At 43.7% G+C, this 18,434-nt stretch overlaps 2 protein-coding genes across 6 annotated transcripts; both read right to left on the reverse strand.

Annotated features, from left to right (window-relative positions):
* Nucleotides 1-750: 750 nt before the first annotated feature.
* LOC107220819 (myosin-VIIa) lies at nt 751-13,903 on the reverse strand. 4 transcript variants are annotated; one of them, XM_046740360.1, is made up of 28 exons: nt 13,809-13,903; nt 10,751-10,797; nt 10,142-10,255; nt 9,917-10,063; nt 9,395-9,579; nt 9,163-9,284; nt 8,806-9,062; nt 8,501-8,666; nt 8,276-8,406; nt 7,628-8,038; nt 7,161-7,541; nt 6,924-7,079; nt 6,227-6,820; nt 5,938-6,147; nt 5,593-5,790; nt 5,354-5,530; nt 4,201-5,241; nt 3,867-4,111; nt 3,405-3,765; nt 3,186-3,304; nt 2,688-3,084; nt 2,428-2,610; nt 2,134-2,335; nt 1,879-2,007; nt 1,671-1,767; nt 1,452-1,549; nt 1,194-1,363; nt 751-1,094 (listed from the first exon to the last, which is right to left on the reverse strand). In XM_046740360.1, exons 2-28 carry the CDS (start codon nt 10,766-10,768, stop codon nt 888-890), a joined length of 6,516 nt encoding a protein of 2,171 aa, XP_046596316.1. In that variant the 5' UTR covers nt 10,769-10,797; nt 13,809-13,903; the 3' UTR covers nt 751-887. The 4 variants fall into 4 exon arrangements, with proteins under 4 accessions (XP_046596316.1, XP_015515053.1, XP_046596315.1 ...); XM_015659567.2 differs by lacking the exon at nt 13,809-13,903 and adding an exon at nt 13,369-13,789 and having other exon boundaries at nt 7,628-8,023; XM_046740359.1 differs by lacking the exon at nt 13,809-13,903 and adding an exon at nt 13,369-13,789.
* Nucleotides 13,904-15,072: 1,169 nt separating this feature from the next.
* On the reverse strand, nt 15,073-17,651 carry LOC107220808 (angio-associated migratory cell protein). Of its 2 annotated transcripts, none has more exons than XM_046740388.1 (7): nt 16,979-17,651; nt 16,628-16,903; nt 16,239-16,383; nt 15,969-16,168; nt 15,706-15,882; nt 15,445-15,626; nt 15,073-15,374 (listed from the first exon to the last, which is right to left on the reverse strand). In XM_046740388.1, exons 1-7 carry the CDS (start codon nt 17,069-17,071, stop codon nt 15,302-15,304), a joined length of 1,146 nt encoding a protein of 381 aa, XP_046596344.1. In that variant the 5' UTR covers nt 17,072-17,651; the 3' UTR covers nt 15,073-15,301. The 2 variants fall into 2 exon arrangements, with proteins under 2 accessions (XP_046596344.1, XP_015515033.2); XM_015659547.2 differs by having other exon boundaries at nt 16,628-16,884; nt 16,979-17,638.
* Between the last annotated feature and the right edge of the window lie 783 nt (nt 17,652-18,434).

The following is an 18,434-nucleotide window of genomic DNA, read 5'->3' on the forward strand; positions in this document are numbered from 1 at the left end:
ATATGTATCTATGTACATATATATGTACGTACCGACACCTCCGCGAATTTCCACAACACTTTAGGTTGCAAGATTTCCTGTATGTATAGTATATACATATTGGAGTTTTTTAAATTTTTCTCAAGGCATATTTCCGTTTTTTGAACAGGTATGTATTGTATATTACTGGTGAGGAAACGAGATAAGATCGACTCGAATCTGCCTGTCTCCATGTGATATGCTCTATTGTTAGCAAGGAATGGAAATGTGGCATCCCATGGGAATTTACCCACAATTAACATTCTCGTTGCCTCACAGTGTCGGGTACTCGACAACAGCAGTGAGGCACGTTTATCTTTCTTATTCGCAACACGGTTAAATCCGAGCTTACAATAATTACATCCTCCTAGTGTATACATAATTGTGCATAATTCTCTCTGTCTCTCTCTCTCGCTCTCTATACACACACACACACACGCACACATATATATGTATGTATTTATTTATTTATGTATAATAACCCGAGACTGGACGGATACAATTCGTATGGGAAAACCTTAGAGCATTGTATATGCTCCAAGGGGAAGACTTGGATGGGAAGTATGACTGCTTGCCCTAATCAGCTGCTTTTCATATTTTCTCGTTTTCCTTTCCATGTTGTATGATTAATATATTAAATATACTATATTTTAGTTGCATAATCGAAATAGATTTAAATCCTAAATAATAATAGTGATAATAACAGACCATGGTAGAAAAAAACAATTGCACTTAATAATACGATCGGTTTATATCGAGATATAGTATGGAAAATAACATTCTCAAAAATGCGTTGTTATACATCGTACTGTCGGTAATATTTCCTTTTGGAATGAATTTTTGCGAACCATAAACTTCTCAACCAAACGTTATTTTATTCTCATTGTACGCTGCTTATTCATATTTGTTAGCATTAATGATATGTACGATGTCAATAGGTCGTCCATTTTGTAGCCAAGAGAGGTTTCGCACAGCAATTTCGACCCTCTCACCAGGTTACCGATGGTCATGTGAAAGTATGTGTTACCTGACGACCAGTTTGAGATTCTGGTGAACGGATGTGTAACTAGGATATCCTGGAAGGTGGTGGGTAAACAAAACTAGCGTTAGTCTGCGAAATTAATTACAATACTTAGCGGATATGTTAAGAAACTTAATAAATCGACACAACGCACCTTTGTCTGTGGATGTATCAAGCTCACTCCATGTTTATTGATAGCAATCAGCAACATTTCTGGGTAATTTGGCTCGGTACTTTGCTTTACTTCGAAAAATGCAGATCCGAATGTCGGCCAGCGATATACTATTTTCAGAAATGTTATTTTCGCGTCCTCTGGACTCATTCCTGCAACGTGTATCGTCATTCATGAATCCCCGGTGCTTAAATATCACAACTTTGAAATTAAATTATCAATCTTATGCCATATAATTACCCGCGTCTTGGTTGTACGACCCAACGATCGATCTCTTCCAATCATTTGAACTCTGAATCTTTACCAAATCCGCGGGCACCAATTCTCGTAGCATTTGTCTGAAACGGTATTATTATTATTATTGTTGTTGTTGTTGTTGTTGTTGTTGTTGTTGTTGTTGTTGTTGTTGTTGATGTTCGTATATTATCCTTAATATTGTGCATTCGAAGAAATACTTACGGGATCGCTTGTAATTCTTGTTTACTTTCTCCGAATCTTACTCTGTAGACGAGAGCTGCAAGTCGCGAGGCTTCCTCCTTAGTACATTTATGATATCCTGCAACATGCAAGTATATACAGTTTATCTGGGCTTCGATAAAATGATAAATCAATTTTCTCCAAGTATTTCCTTAGCCATATGAACAATTGAGCAACTTTCCAGTCTCACCTCTCAAGAGCTTTGGTAGTTCTTGATGAAAGTGAAATATCAGGTCGGCGTTTCTGTCTTTCCCAGGTACCGTGTTCGTCCACAACTTTTTCATGAAGAACACTTGATACGTAAATTGAGGAGACACACCTGTTCATTAAAAGTCGAAATATTAGGCAACTCCCGGAGAAACAGTTTTCTTAACTCATATATATCTATATATAATCATATAATATAATATCAATATACTAATTTGATAAACAGAATATAACCAACCGTCTCTCGATGGTCGGGCTTTTCTTATCCAGTCAGTCAAATGCCTGACGAAATCGAAGAAAAAGTCACCCTCGGGCACGGAGATCACTTTGTCGGCAATTTTGACGAACAGGCTGAATCCTTCCCCCGAGCGAAGGTTCAAACGTTGTGCTATGTTCTGGCAGAAGTCTTTCGCCCTTGTTGACGAATCCACCTCAAATGCCTGGGCGATAAAATTTAAGCAAGGCAAAATTTGCATTATAACCATAGTTTTATGGATAGTTTATCAATTTGTTCAACAATAACACGACTCACCTCGTCCGTGTCGTCAGGGAAATAAACTTTGTGAAATATCTGCGTCGTCTTATGCTGGATTGCTTCCACCTCAACCTGATGAGGGGGATATTTTCTCTGACCATTTCGCAACGTCTTCTGCAGCCTCTGCAGGGAATCTTGCGATATCGGATGGCGTCGTGTCCGCAGAAACAGGGTCAATTCCTTGAAAGTAATAAAATGTAATCTGCTATTCAAGGGGCGAAATACTTCCGTGGCGAATAACGGGCGGCTCTGAATACCTTGAGAAGGCTTTGACTGCAGGTGAACAATCCGGTGGCAAGCCACATCAGCTCCCAGCCGCGTTCCTCGCTGAGTCTGTTTCTGTTGTCCGTCAACTGCTTCATTATCTGGCAGTATATCTCGTCGCGAAGTATCTCATTCTTTAACGGGCCGTCGAAAATGTGATCTGTATACTCGTTACCTATGCGCGGTCTCTTCGTTGGCAAATCTCCCATGTACTTTAGTATGGCGTTGAAGGCAAAGCACGCCTCCTCCGCGAGCTCCTCCTTTGATATCAGTTTCTTCAGCAGTGGCTGTTTTATCGGATCCCTCGAATGTCGCCATAACTCGTCAATGTGACCACGGCGTGCTGTCGTCAACGTCAATGCTTTCGACATCGTCCGCTTTGGCGGTGTTCTGGAGAAATACATTTACCAATCAACTTTATTCGGAAGTGCCGCAGTGAGTGGCATTACCATATCGTTGCAGGATTTTCTGGGGCGATATACGACACGTACCTGAAATGATCTATTGCGTATTCGGCCAGAGTGTGCAGCTTCTCTCGAGATTCCACTCCATTCATTTGCTGTGGATAAAGGCGGCGCCCATGTTCCGGCCCTTCGATGCTGAATAGTGCCTGCAGCGATAGGAAGAAATTCAATGAAATTAGAAAGCTGATTTCTTCCAGGATGAAAATGCACCTGATCCAATACGTTCATGCGTGTGGTGTGCATTACCAGGATATCATTCGGTGGTTTAGTCAGGGATGGCAAAACGTAAACCGTTTCGGCAGGAAAGTCTCCCTTCTCGCCGGTCCTCTCACAGCAACCGATGCACCATCCGGAATTGAGAACTGTTTCGCCCGTACTCTCTTCCTCGAGAACGATTAGATCGCCTTTTTGGAAACTGAGGAAAGACGAGGCGTCCCCGGGGGCCTTATAGTCTTGCAGTGCAATTACGTACTTGCTGCGTTTCTTCAAACCTTCGAGGAAGTAAACCACCAGATCACGGATATCTTCCGCGTTGGGACTCTGAAATGTGAATTCTTCTCCTCGCACCGTTGATAAACTAAACGTCTGGGTGAAGACCTTGTTTGTTCTGAAAAATAAAGGACAAATTGTAAGTAAACGATTATCCGTATCGTTGGACAGAGATGCAATATGTTGATGTCGCTGCATTCCGTAGAGCAGATAATTTACTTTTGACTAGATACGGTGGTGATTTCGGGAAAGGATAACTCCAGGAGCACTTTTTCTTGATCGTCAACCACATAGACACCGGTCCAGTTAACGGCTATAATAACGTCGTTTTTAGGCAAGTTTGGTCCGGAATTTCGATACGCCTCGTAAAATCGCGAGAAGAGCAGAGGCCACTTGAACTTAGCGTAGCTGACAACGTCCTCCTTCACGCGAATCGAGGGTACCTTCTCCTTCAAGTAATAACTCTGATAAAACAAAAAATATGTCAGGATTAAATTCTCCGTAAACGAAGGAAATGAATCTAAATTATCACCACCAACGAAGCGAACGTTACCTTTTTATACGCTTGAACAACGAGGTGTCCCCACCTGTCTATAGCCTTATCAACACCCGTAAGGCAGTAATCCGGTATGTAGTTTGGTAGCAGGGTGAAAAGTCTGTCAACGTTCATGTCAGTGAAGTATTCGATGTAGTATTGCTGGGCAGCTATCATGGCGAGGTCTTCCTCCTTGTCGCACCTGTATTCCCCGAATTTCACGCCTCTAACGACCTGCTGATATATCAGATTGGTGGCGACCTGATCCTCGGTGGGTTCGTGCCACGGGGCGAATATCTCCTTCCTGAAGAAAAGCCTCCAAGGCGCGTTTCTCTCCTGCGCCCCTTGCTCCTTGGCATACTGTTCGCACTGAGATATCGCATCCATCACGTGATCTCCGCCGCTACCAAGGGACGAGACTTTGTCAAACAACGCGATGTACAGAGAAAAACCGAACTGGTCCCTCAAGGATATTTTGTCAGAAAGCTGGTTGCATAGCTCCCTGGCGGTCGTCGCTGAGTCGGCCAGCAACGTCTTGGTATTGCCATCCATGAAGGTGATCGGCAACATTATCGGTTTCTTCGACTTTGTCGCCTGGAGTTCGAGCCAGCTCGGCGGCTGGTTTCTAGTTCCGTTGTTGAATGTTCTTTTCAGCCTGTCTTCGCAGTAGGGCGCGTATCCGGGTGGTCCCTCTCTGATGAATGCGCGTAAATAGCTCACGAACTTTTCCGACGGCGCAAAGCAGCCGACGCAGAGAGACAGGAGAATCCAACCCCTGGCGTGCGATGATTTGGACGGGTTATTGGAAAGCTGCTTGCATATCTGACAGTAAATTTCATCTCTCAATTCGGCGCGCAGGATACCGTGACCGATTATAAAGTGGAGTTTTTCAAGGTTCGACGTTGGCCTCGCCTCAAGCCAAGACTGATAGCTGTCCGCCGTGTACTCGTCGTCTTGCAAACGCCGACGCACGTCCTCACCAAGTTTGTTTTTTCGCTTTAGGGTCAGCGACACGAGCTTATGCCGAATCGAACGAGGCTTTTGTTTTAGGAACGTCTCCTAGAGAGGGATATACGTTAGGGCTTATTATTAGAATTTAAGATAGTTTTGAAATACGGTGTTCCATCATATTAGAGCCCCATCGCCGATACCGAAAAAATATACAACTCACGGGATCCATTCCGATCATTTGCGCCTCCTGGAACTCTTTGCTGCGTATGAAATTTCGCCCCAACGTCGCCGTCACCTTTGACATAACAGACGTGTTGTCCCTGTCCATCGTGTGATAACGGGGCTCGGGCAGGTCTCCGGTGAATCGTAATATCGTTATCCACAAAGCTTGAGCAGCCTGGAGGAAATAATTAAGGATAAAATATTTTGTTTACCGAGAATCATCGGGTTATTGCTTACCAATTGATCTCCCTGCGTGTGCAGCGGCAGCAACGGATGCTTGAGCGGCTTCCGGGAGTACTGATGAGTGATGTTTCCCTGGAAGTAGGTGGCGGCGAACTTCTGGAACTTGTATTCCGAGAGATCCTCCTCATCCTCGGATGGCATTTGGATGGGGCTGATCACTTCGTGCTGATCGGCTTTCGGCGCTGGTAAATCCTGAGTAAGAAATCGTTGTCAATTCAGGGCAAAGAATTCTTACTATTGCCCGATTTTGTTCCACTTGGTACAACATTCACTTTCAACGCATTTTGCGGCGCACTATTTTATTGTAAATCGGATTCGCTATTATAGATTCAGTCTCACGTTAAAGACAGAGGTTTCCCTGGCCGGAGTCGGGGCCTCGCTACTCGAGTCTGGAAGAAAATCGAACATGGCTTCAACTAGCTTGCTGTCATCGACTGGCTCGTCCTGCTTCTTCGCCGCGTCGTTTATGAGGTTTTTCTTAATCTCCATTCGTCGCCTATCCTCTATCTCCATCTCAATCTCCTTTCTCTCCAGCTCTTGCATTCTCTCCTGCGCGATAGAAATTAAGGTTTAATAAATCGCACCTCGTATCGGGCCCGCTCTGAATAGGAGGAAAATATGACATTACCCTGTAGTTCTGCTCGGCGATTTCCTTGGCCCTTTTGTTACCCTGGTCTTTGAGCTCCTTCTCTTCCTTCTTGCGGAGCCTCAGCACTTCAATATGATGCCTATAATCGTATTTAAGCTTTTTGAACCTCCGCTGAGCTATCATCCGTCTGACGTGAGCCTGGATCTTAACGATAGCCCACATCTTCTTGCGATACATTCTGCGTGTCAAGTAACCCCTCGCATGTGCCTGCAGCCCGACGATGTGTCCCCTTAGGTGTCGGAACCTGTGGGATAGAACCCTCGACCGAATAAGAGCCTGAAGCCGCATATACCCGATGCGCATTCGCTTGTATCTCTGCCGCTGGGCGTAGCCCCTCCAGCACTTTTGGATCTTGACAGCAGCAGCCCGCATCCGTAGGAATCTCCGCCTATATACCCAACCACGAATGTTCCTTTGCAGAATCAGTATTTTGCGCGTGAGTACGCGGTCCCGTTCCTGCTCGAGGAACAAGTCGTGCGCGTCCTTTAGGAAGACTTTGGTGTGCCCCAGCTGATAGTCAGATCTCCCAAGCACCGCCTGACATATCCTAAATGTTGCAGCTCGGCATTCGGTCTGCAACGATTTAAACACGTGTGCGGACATTCGAGGGCTATATTCTTCGATGGGGTCATTAAAGAATATACGTTCTCAACTACTCGTTTACGATCATACCGACCTTGTGAGCTGGAGGGATGCCGGCTATGAGAAACCTATATCTTTCGACAAATTCGTTGAAGGAATGTCTGATTGGGTAGCCAGCTCTTCGTATTCTGATGGTCTCCATCATGCCCGAGTATCTCAATTGACGACAGCAAAGACCTCGGTCGAACATCTGCAAAATACGTGGAGATGAGAGTAACTTGTTTGTACTTGGTCAAATAATAGAGTATGAAAGAATCGTTTTGTTAATTACCATTGGCTTTTTGTACTCGTTCGGCTTGATGCACCTTATGAAAAACGGTTGGCAACTGCACAGGGTTTTCATTAGAGCATCCAGCGACTTTTTAAACTGGGTCGACAGTGTTGGAGCCCTCTTGCGCGTCTCTGAACCCATTCCGATGTCCTCGGCGAAACAGACTTGCAAAAATTTGTTTGTTGATATGTGAATAAGCTGGAGTAAATCGGCGCTGAAAGTGTCTCTGTTCTTCTCCAGGAAACCTCGAGTATCATAGAAAACGACGCCAGCAAAGTGGTTCAGACCAAACGACGTGTTTATATCCGATTTTGGCTTCAAATAGTTACGATGACTGCCGTGGGTTTTGTGAATTTTAGCCAGCATCGTTTGGTCGGTTCCCTGAAATTTAGCACGGGTATACAATTGATAAGCTGCAATGTCCGTTGTGAAGGAGAAAGGCGAAAGAGCCGATTCTTGTGCCTTACCTTGGGAAATTTCGACTCCTCGTCTATCAGGGCCATGATATTTAGCTGTTTGATGGCTATCAGATCGAGAGCATCCTGATTATCAACAAACTCGATGTGCTGCCAATTGATGCCCTCGTGGTTGTATTCCTCCTGCTCGAGCTTGAATATGTGCTGAACAAAAAATTGCTGAAGGTTCTCGTTGGCGTAATTTATGCAGAATTGTTCAAAGCTGTTGTGATTAAAGTTTTCGAAGCCAAATATATCCAGCACTCCGATGGCGCTTCTCGCCATATTCTTCGGCCGGTATATCGCTTCGTTTATCTTCTTCACGATCAAAACGAACAGTCGGCCGTAAATGCCTTTTACAAAAGCATCGCGGATGTCGACTGACTGATCTCTCGATAACGTGGAGACCTGTTGATCAGAAAACTGTTGTCGAGGTACTTGGGATATCCACTCAGAAAATGTAGTTACAATAACAACAACAATAATAGTAATAACTACCACCCCCTCCCCCCAAAATACCCGATAGAGTATATTCCCATGAGCCGTTAGGCTTTTGCGGGTTAAAGGAAGGAATGGATTACTGAGCATCATTATGCGACTGCAGCCGCCGATCTCGTCTTCGTCTTAGGCCAAATTTGATTAATTATAGGTATAACGTACCACTGTTTCTCCATGAGCGAATATCGTACGCCTCGTCAGTGCAGCTATCAGGGGTTGAACAGGAACTCCTAGAAGGCTGGCGACTCGCTGCACATTGGTTTGCTCCGGTATTTCGGTTGCGTCAAGATTATCTACAAAAATGCAAAAAGTAACGTGCGTGAACAAGAATCCTATGCAAGTTTTGTTGACATAATACGGGTTATTTTTTTAAATATCTTTACGAACCTACGACAGTTGCTTTGTATTTGATGTTTCCGGTATGCAACAATGCGGCCAGGAGTTTGAGGATTTCCCATATTTCAGCGTCAGTGAACAGCAAGACTTTCATCGCCGATCTAATGTCTGCGAATTCTGCAGCATCATCTCGTCCCTCGCACGTGATGCTTCCACCCTTCCAAAGCCCAAAATTTTCAGATTATCATCAAGTAGGTAATGATTTGATTTCTATAAAAGTCTGCATGGCAATTGATTATACGCATTCGTTTCACGGTAAGAGAGGTAGATCATCAACGGCAATATGCAATATTTACCCCTGTCAAGTATTTGTATGTAGAAGCATCGTCCAGTTCTAACTTTGTCTTCTCTTCTCTGGAAAGCCCGGCGAGTATGCAGTAGAATATATGATAATTCCTTTCATCGGTGCTCTGCGATACGATGCGTGATTTCTCAAGGAGATACTGCTCTATCTTGGCTCCCTCGATCACCCCGAGCTCGTTGAAATGGATGTCAATGTATTTGCCAAATCTCGACGAATTGTCGTTTCTTACCGTTTTTGCGTTTCCGAATGCTAGAGACAGCGATTAAGGTTGATCGGGTAAGCGATTGCTTAGCAGAACAGTTTAAGCATGATAATATGTAAAGAAATAGCATATTCGGAATCTCCTTGCCTTCCAGAATGGGATTAGCCTCGAGTATCTGTTGCTCTATCCAAGAATGTTTGCCGCTAATAGCAGCGAGGTATTGAAGTATTAGCTTGGTGCTCTCAGTTTTTCCGGCCCCGCTCTCTCCGCTGGATGAAAAAAAAAAAAAGAAAAGGAATATCAAGGCCTGAGTAATTTTTCCCTAATTCAGCACGCCCGGGCTTCATGATCTCGCTTAACTGTAAGTTTTTGGAAGTACCTGATCACAATGCACTGGTCCTGCCCATATCGTTTCATGTGCGTATAGCTATTGTCTCCTATGGCGAATATGTGAGGCGGCAGTTCACCTATTTTTCGATCTTTGTAAAGTTTTATTTGTTCTGCGGTGTAGATCGGCAATATTTGATAGGGGTTCACTGCGACCAATATGGACCCAGTATAAGTCTATAAAAGAAAGTGAGGATCATTCGGGTGCAGTGAAACTATTAATTGAGCCCCACTGGTTACTCTCGAATTTGATACTCCACAGCGTTAGTTTATTATTTAGTCTATTATCAGCAACACAGCGGAGGGAGGGAATATATTTAAGCCCTGGTAAAGACTCGCTCCTAGTCCATAATCGTCTCGAGCATTGAGCAAAGATATGTGTTTGCTTTATGAAACGAGTGATAAAGTTATAAGTGAATTGCACCGTTATGTCTTACTCGGAGCATCGTCTTACGTGGAAACCTGCGGAATGTTTTATCTCACAGATGGGTCTAGACTAATGAAAACTGCTTACATATATGAGATTCTCGTTGTAGCGGATGAGAAGATTTCTCAGAATACCAGCTTCGTGAAGGTCTCCGAGGCTGATCATGTCTTCTACGCCCTGGACGGACGTAGCGTGCATCGCCTTTATCCTCCGCTCTGGGGTCAGCCATTGTTCCTACAACAAGGATAACTAACGAGTATGAATAACCGATCAACGATTACCACCTGCAATATTTCGGTGTTCTGCGAATACCTTATTGTCGTCGTCTTTGACCTGGATTCTTCTACCCTCGGCCGATACGACGCGAGCCCCGATCGCTACGTCGAACTCCCTTCCAGATACGGGCTCGATCCATATGTAATCTCCCTATAAAATTAAGAACTTTTAAGGTTTCGCGCGAGCGCCGATTGAAAAGGTAATCGGTCAATTGGTGTTAATTGATAATCAACGGAGCAGGCTTCAAGTAACTGATGTAAATCATATCTTTCTCCACAGTATCGTATCATACTAGTTATATCAATAGTGGCGTGTAAACAGATCTTGACAGCAGTCCGAGCAGCGAAAGATCCTCGTTAATTCCTCGGCCCATTTGCTCAGCCACCGGAACATCGGAAGAGCACTTCCGCGCTCGGAACTGCTGCGGAGGTCGCCATTGCGGCCCACGCCCGATCGGCATTCACCATTTACAAATTCGGCTGATCACTGTTTATTTTTATTTTTTTATTTCTTCTTTTCAATGGGCCAATAATCCACAGAAATCAATGTACACGTATAGCTGCATGATATAATGCATAAAACGGAGCGAATCAGATAATAAACAAATGGAGTGAATAATTTGTACACAACGTCGGGTCAACCTACCCGCGTGACGATGACCATCTCTCAAATCTTGGCCGCTGTCCCGCCACCTGAAACAATAATCTATAACGTTATTTCACGATGATTGGTACACGATTGTTTCCCTCATCATCTCCGAGCGCGTAAAAGTGCGTATACTACGTATTATAATAATACGCGCAGTAAAACGACATTTATGGCACAAGCGTAAGTATGTAACGCGACAAGGCTGTTTATCAGGCAGCCTTCGAGTATCATAAAAATCCATCATCATTACATAGATCCCGCATTCCCGCGGCATATCTTACAGCCCACAGCGACTTGTAACGGGCACGGGTTTAATTCAAGATGCGCGTGTACTGTAAGCCTGTAACTTCGACGGTGTCGAAGAGGATGAGGACGTCGATACACGCACGTATTGTACGTTGTACGCGTAACATGCATACGATGCCCGGAGTGCTCTATTCGGCCTCGTACGCAAAACAATCACCGGCCACGAGGTGCAACGTGTTTCAGTGTTGGGCGTCGGGGATGTAATTACCATAAGCAATTATCGCGCGAACCTGCACCGGTACTTACAACAGTAGGTTGCTGCTGTTGCTGCTGTTGCTGCAGAATACCTAGATCGAACCTAGATATTTTATTCATTTAACGTGCGCAAACGGGCCCCTTTCCGTTTCTCATACCGATGCTGTTCTTCGAGACCCGTCGCGCCGCGGCGAGACAGGGGAGTTGTTATCCTGGTCAATCACCGTTAGCGCTCACGGTATAAGAGCCAACTTTAAACCTGTTTGCGAAGTGGGTTAGATATTCTGCCTGTATACATTTATACACGTACAGTAAGTGTGTACACAGCCGCGCAACCCGGCTGGATAACACCATCGTCGTCGGTTATATCCGCTTACGCGTTTATACATATAAGACTCGATAGTCGATAATTCGCGTCAACTGTACCTATGCTGAAAAATGAAGCGCACATCCGATTCGCTGACGACGATGTTTACGTGTGTGCGTTATGTCTAGTGCTCCGGACTAAATTGCAGATCTTTTCTTTTGCTTACCCTCCTGCGGCTCTCTTCCTCAACCGCGGTTCATTTTCAATATAGCTAATTATCACCAATCTTCATGGTACGTGACTCTGCACGTCGAGAGAGGGATGGTGAGAGTTCGTTGTATTGTTTACACAACGCGTAGGTATATCCGAGTGCGTGCGGTCATATTTCTATGCACTTGTTTATCGGATATATTATATGTCTTGTCTGCATGTTGGCTGTATGTGCAGGAGGGTACTAATGAGACTGAAGTTAGTAACGTTAAGGCCACGAAACATTCAGGGAAACATGATGATTTTCGCTAGTTTATAGTGACTTTGAAATAGTTCAGTTTTCGAAATATGAATACGTTTTGCCTTATTATGATTTACTGCATTTCAGACATTTCTGCAACTGTGTAATAACGATTGTTTCGAAACGTAAATCATTACAATAACGTTACTAACTTCAGCCTGATATGTACTACGTAACGCCGCGCGCACGTGCGCGACCCGAGTTAAGCACGACTCGTAGATGTGAATGTATAATTCATACCTAGGATAGGTATGTACATGCATACATACACATCGAAACTTGGATTTCGAGAATATCAGGCATTCAAATCACATTCGGAGCTCAAAATAATGTAATTAAACATACAGCTAACAGGTCTCAAAGTGAATCGGGATGGTTGAAACGGTCAACCACTACATCGGGTGGCGCGTTTAGTTACTGTTATAAAAACATGGAAAATCTCAGTAATTGAAGCAATCAGAGGTTAACAAATACTCCAATAGATATCGAAGGATCGTATACTTGTATGTGCATTATAAGCACACGCGCAACTGTGCCAACATTGATCATATGACATAACGAGCTGATCTGACCGAATGCCGCGTTTCCTGGGTACCTTATAAGTCATACCTAATGCATAGTATACATGCTTACATCACAGTATACATGCGTACTGAAATTGCGGGATCGTGGCGACGCGATAATTTTACACGACGTTTAATTATTACTTTTCTCAGGTATGTATGACTCATACTCATAATTGTTGTACCAAAAAAATTTGCACGCAGCTATATATACACCGTTTAGTACTGTAGGGAGGAAGGAAAAAGGTGTCTACGGTAGAGAAACCGGAGTCTGAAAAAATTGTTCTCCGAGTGTACTTGGCGCGAGAGCTTACCGAGTCTCTCGATACGCCCGATCGGGAATCCCGTACAACAGCCAGGGTATTAAGCAGCAGCAGCAGCACAGCAGTCATTGACTGCAAAAATATATGGGGAATTCACGATGAAGGAAGGAACGGTCAGCGGTAACGGTAGGCCTTACAGAGTTCGATTCCTGCTAGACGCGGCGGAGCGTGAGAGAGATGAGAAATATAATATTTTCTATACACACGATCGTGTATCTAGGCGAAACTATTGAAAAAGCAATTGACCGAGCTTCAAAAATCGGGCGTATCAGTGTATAATCCCTAAATGAAATACAGATCGCCGTAGTAATTTTCCAGTGTCTCGTGCAGAGATCAAGGTCCCTGTCGCTTCCCACAATATTACGTGTATGTATTAACATCGATTTGTACGTAACAGATGCTTAGCTCACCTTGTTGAATACGCGTAAGTAATTGCGGGTGTATTAATCGGCTAAATCCCAAGACTCCATAAGGCGGCACACTGCAGAACACTGATCGGTACTCGGCGACCTTTCATTCCCAAAATATTCACCGTCTATTACAGGTGTGGAAGATCGAATCGTTAAAGTCGCGGCGATTTACGTAAAAGTAGAGCGCTAAGAAGGCGCGCGTCGCGTCTCGAGACCGAGGGTTCGCCGATAACAAGATAATTGTAATGAAACAAGGGTAAAGAAACGATCGAGAATAATATCCGAGCAGTTTTTAACGCCGAAGTCTACCTTTAACCACTTATACGGCTACAACGGGCCGTACGGGGTACGCGGTCACCGGCACATTAACACCACACTCGCTCGGGGAGGTTCGGTTTAGATCGGAAAGTGACTGTGGCTGTCGCCTGCCTTATGCCTACCTGTAGCCAGGTGGAAGTGGCGGCGTGCTGCTCGCTGTGCTAGGCGAGTAAGGCGAGGCGCGGCAAGGTAAATAGCTGACTGAATGTTGACTGAATGGAGAGCGCGAGTCACGGCGATTCGACGACCGCACCGCGTTACGGCAGGTGAGCGAGAACAGGGGCAATACTTCGAGGACGAGAGGCCCCACCTGACGTCCCGATTTGAACTCACCAGGGGAAGAAATCCGGAGAAGGAACGAGGATGCAACGACTACCTGCCTGACCTACAGACCGCCTCGCTCTCACAAGGCGGATTCCTGATGATGATGATGATGATAACTGATTCGAGGAGGAAGAAGAAACCGAAGCTCGATCGGGAGGCAGTGTTTAGATTACACGCGTTTCTTAATTCTTTCCATTCGTGCTATTTAGGCATCGCACTTATTCCCGTATGCGAGTGAGGAAAACTTTCTTCCTCAGCCTCTTGCGAGATGAAGACACTTCATTTGCGAATTGTGATGAAAGTAGATCTTAAGGAATCGGAGCTTAATGTTAGTCAAGACGATACCGATTCTTCAATAAACCCAAGTTTTAATCATTAAAATAAAGGGGAACCCCAGGTCTACTGATGTATCTACATTGTATGTGGGCATTCACATAATTGCGCATGATGAATCAATTCCACGCAGTCCGAAAACGTTGCGAGCAACATATCAAGATTAGAGCCGAAAAACGAAAGATTTCGTTGGCAATTCCACTGCTGTTGGACTCACGCTGTTTTTGATGTCTTTTTCTGATTCCTGACGGTCCAATTAGTGGAATAAGAGCACTGCAAAACGAATCTCAGACGAAAACTTTGCGAGCTCTGAAAATCGCACAAAAGCAAGGAAACCCTTTGGATTTATTCAGTTGAAATTTAGCCGATTTGAAGAAATGGTTAAATTAATTCTTTGTGCACTATATCGACGTAATTTTTCGAGAGGAATCGATTGCACACAGTTCGAATACGGTGCGAGCATCTGATCAAGAGTTCCAGCCGAAAAATTAAAGATTTGTAATCTTTCCATTGCTGGTCTGTTGCTCGCTTTGCTAACTTTTTGTGCTCCTGAGGGTCCAATTAGTCTACAAAGGGCCATACAAGACGATACTAGGACGAAAAAATGTTTTGCTCGAAAAATAAGACTGAATTTTTACTGAAAGTTTTGACAGTTTTGAAAAATGCTGGAATCAACTCTTTGACGCGCTATAAATCATACATAAATGGGGCAAATAATAATCGTAACAATTAAGTTAACAAATAATTCTTTACTGTTCAGTATCTAGTATACAATATAATACAATTTATTTTTCACCATCCTTGATTCATGTGGAAATTTGCTGAGGATAATTATATTGGTGTGATTAAAGAATCACGGGTAATTATCCTCTATCGTATGTCGATCAAAAATCGTTTTCTCCAAGATAAAACCCGCATTTTTGTGATCAATGGGAAATAAATCCTCTTTTGTGATGTGTCAATTTGGATCACCGATATTGAATATCCGGGCAGTGGAGTCATCCGAGGTGGTTAGCATTGTCTTTCCATCGCTATAAAACCGAATCGGTCAATTAATTTAGCTTTCGTTTACGACCGTATAAATCGTTGATTGATTCTTACCGAGAGATTACCAAATCGAGAATATCCGCGTGATGTCCCGTATAGGAGCGAAGCTCTTCACCAGATCTTGCGTCGAACGATCTCACCACTCCGTCAAGACCCGACGAATACAACCGTGTTGTGTTCAGGTGCCAAACCAGCTTGCTTATGCCACTGCTCTGCTGGATCTCGTGCCGAATCATCTGAGTTAAGAAAATCCCACATTTAGGCATAGCGAATGACAAATAATCTTGCGATTCCACCTTCACCATTGGGACCCACCTGTTTTGCGATGTCCCATATGAATATCTGTCCGTTTACTGTGCCTGAAACAGCAACTGGATACTCCGGATCTTTGCAAAATGACACCGCTTCCACCCAATTTCCTTCGTTTCCCTCAGCATCTTCGTCGCCACCAGCAGAGACGTTTGTTTTCAGGTCTTGAAGGACACGGGTGACCTGATATTTGTTATTTGAACAATCAACGGACCGAGTTTTTTAATAACTTTGTTTCGAGCCGAATGAAAAATTAAGAGCGTTCTTACCTTGCCAGACTGCGAAGTAGTGAGAATAGTTTTTCCATCCATCCCACCTGATATTAGCAGATTATTATCAGAGTTACAGTCGAGGGCGGTTATCGTAGAGCTGTGACCAAATTCAGAGGAAATTGTTGACAATACTGCTCCGGATTTCAGGTCGAATACTCTCAGTGTACCGTCTTCATAACCAACCGTGATCCGTTTGCCTGTTATTGTATTATAGAGATATAAGTAGGTAAATCTCGATGCGGTGATAAATATCTGATATCATCTTACCATCACGCATAATAACCCCTTGTTCAACCCGCTGACCGTGACTCTGAAATATTTTACATTCTCCACTAGGTATTTTCCACATGTATAAAACCCCACTTGATGCTCCAGCAAATAGAATGTTAGCCATCGGATGCCACCGCATCCACTACAAGATAAATGAAATATAAAGAAAACTTAACCATCCAATGATAATGGAGAAGTTAATTCTGAGATTGCTTGATAACCGGAAGGACCGTAAAATCGTATTTTGTGCTGCAATTCAATTGCAAGCATTTCCTATTACTTAATTTTTCAAATTTGTTCAATAAATTTCAATTCAGCAGCAATCCAATGTAAAATTTACCATTTATCAAGATGGAAAAAGTTAGGAATGTGATAAATAAGCCTACCGTCATATCGCCCATGTTGTAGTCCCAGATAAGAATTCTGTTGCTCATTTTCCACACCTGAATAATGCCATTCATATCTGCAGTTGCCAGATAAAACCCATCATGGTTGAACTCCGTAAAAGTGACACTATCCGAATGACCGGTGCAATTGAGTACAACTCGTCCCGAGGAAACCTCCCAGACATATGCTTTATCATCTTCCCCACCGGTCGCAGCTAGCGTTCCATCTTTATTCAAAGCTCCGCAGAATATAGACCCTGGACACCGGAGTGAAGGCTTGTGTAGACGATAATCAATGTTGTCAGAATTACGGGATCAACAAACCTTGCCAAATAGCATAAGGAGACTTACCTTCGTGGTTACGAAAAACATAGGCAGCGTCGTCCTTAATCGGTTGTTCCTCGTAGCTTTCGGCCTCTTCCTCGGAGTCTTCGGTTCTCTCATCTCGTTCGAGGGCTTCTATGATTTCGTCAGCATCTCCGACGTATACCAGCTCATCCTCGTCCATTTCTACGTCGACAGAAGGAGAAGACGGCGGCGTGTCCATCAGTGTCATATTGTTCGCCGTTCAAACAGTTATGAGGCCACGTGAGATTATGCTTTACTTCATCAGCACGCGTTTCTGGTGTCCTTTGTGGAGGTTAGAATACCACGCGACTCAACACGGGAAGATCAGTTTAGGTTAAGCATTACACATATACAGGGTGGTCGGTAAAATCACCCAGATGAATATCTCCGGAACGAAATGAGGTATAGTACATGAAAAAGTTTGATACAAAACTTGGAGGGTTTAAAGGAGGAAGGATGATGCTGATGTCATTTGGATTTTGCAAGTAACGTCTGATTTCAGATAGGGAACACGTATTATGGGTATAATCAGTTCTGCTTTTGAAATCAAATTCTCTTGCACCCGCTCTGAAAAAACTTGAGTGCCTTCACATGGAAATACATAGAATCCCACGCATGATAACACGCCACTTGCCGCCCGCTAGGTCAGTAAACTTCTTATATGGGTGAGAGGACCTAACTCTCGCCTATGGAGCTCGACCTTGCTCTTATATTTTATATACGCAAATTAAGCACAGAAAACTGCCACACTTCGGTCGCGTTTTCGTTAATTCCGATCGAACGAAAATTGCAGCGAATACCTACACCGGATTCAAAATTGTACAATCACATGACTTATTGCTGTACTTGTCAATCCCTTTTTACGCGTACGGAATTTTTGTTGACTTTCCTTGATTAGGCGGGGGCGAGGGAGGGCGGAGGACGTCGTAATTCTTCAAAACTATTCACTACGTGATAAACAAAGAAAGGTCAAATTATATTAGAATATTCTTTTCTTTTTATTCGGGAGAGATAAAACGAAGCTTCTTAAAACTTCGAGTGTATTTTAACACATATTTGAAAGGTATGAGCAAAAATTTGTATCATCCAACTGTCGCAACACAGCAGCGTTATTAGCTGACCCGATAACTGAAGAATATATCTTTAGTCAATGGTTGACCATGAAGGGCCTAGACGCTTGACTCTGGAATCGGCAGGAAAGATAAAGTTCGTATTTCTTGTCTGAAATGTAAGCACTAATATCATTATACATCATATCATATCATCATACATCATACATCTTACGTCATATCATACATCATACATGGTATTAAAGTTCGAAACCAAAGTTTGGATGTTCGGATTTTCAGAAAGTGACGTCACCCAAAATTTTTTTTCTCTTGACGTCATCGATCTACAATAATCAGCTAGCCGAATTCCTCAGTCTGGAAACAACCGCGCAGTAGAGCGGACATATGAA

The sequence above is a fragment of the Neodiprion lecontei genome, chromosome 5, assembly GCF_021901455.1.
Source record: "Neodiprion lecontei isolate iyNeoLeco1 chromosome 5, iyNeoLeco1.1, whole genome shotgun sequence".
NCBI lineage: Eukaryota > Metazoa > Arthropoda > Insecta > Hymenoptera > Diprionidae > Neodiprion > Neodiprion lecontei.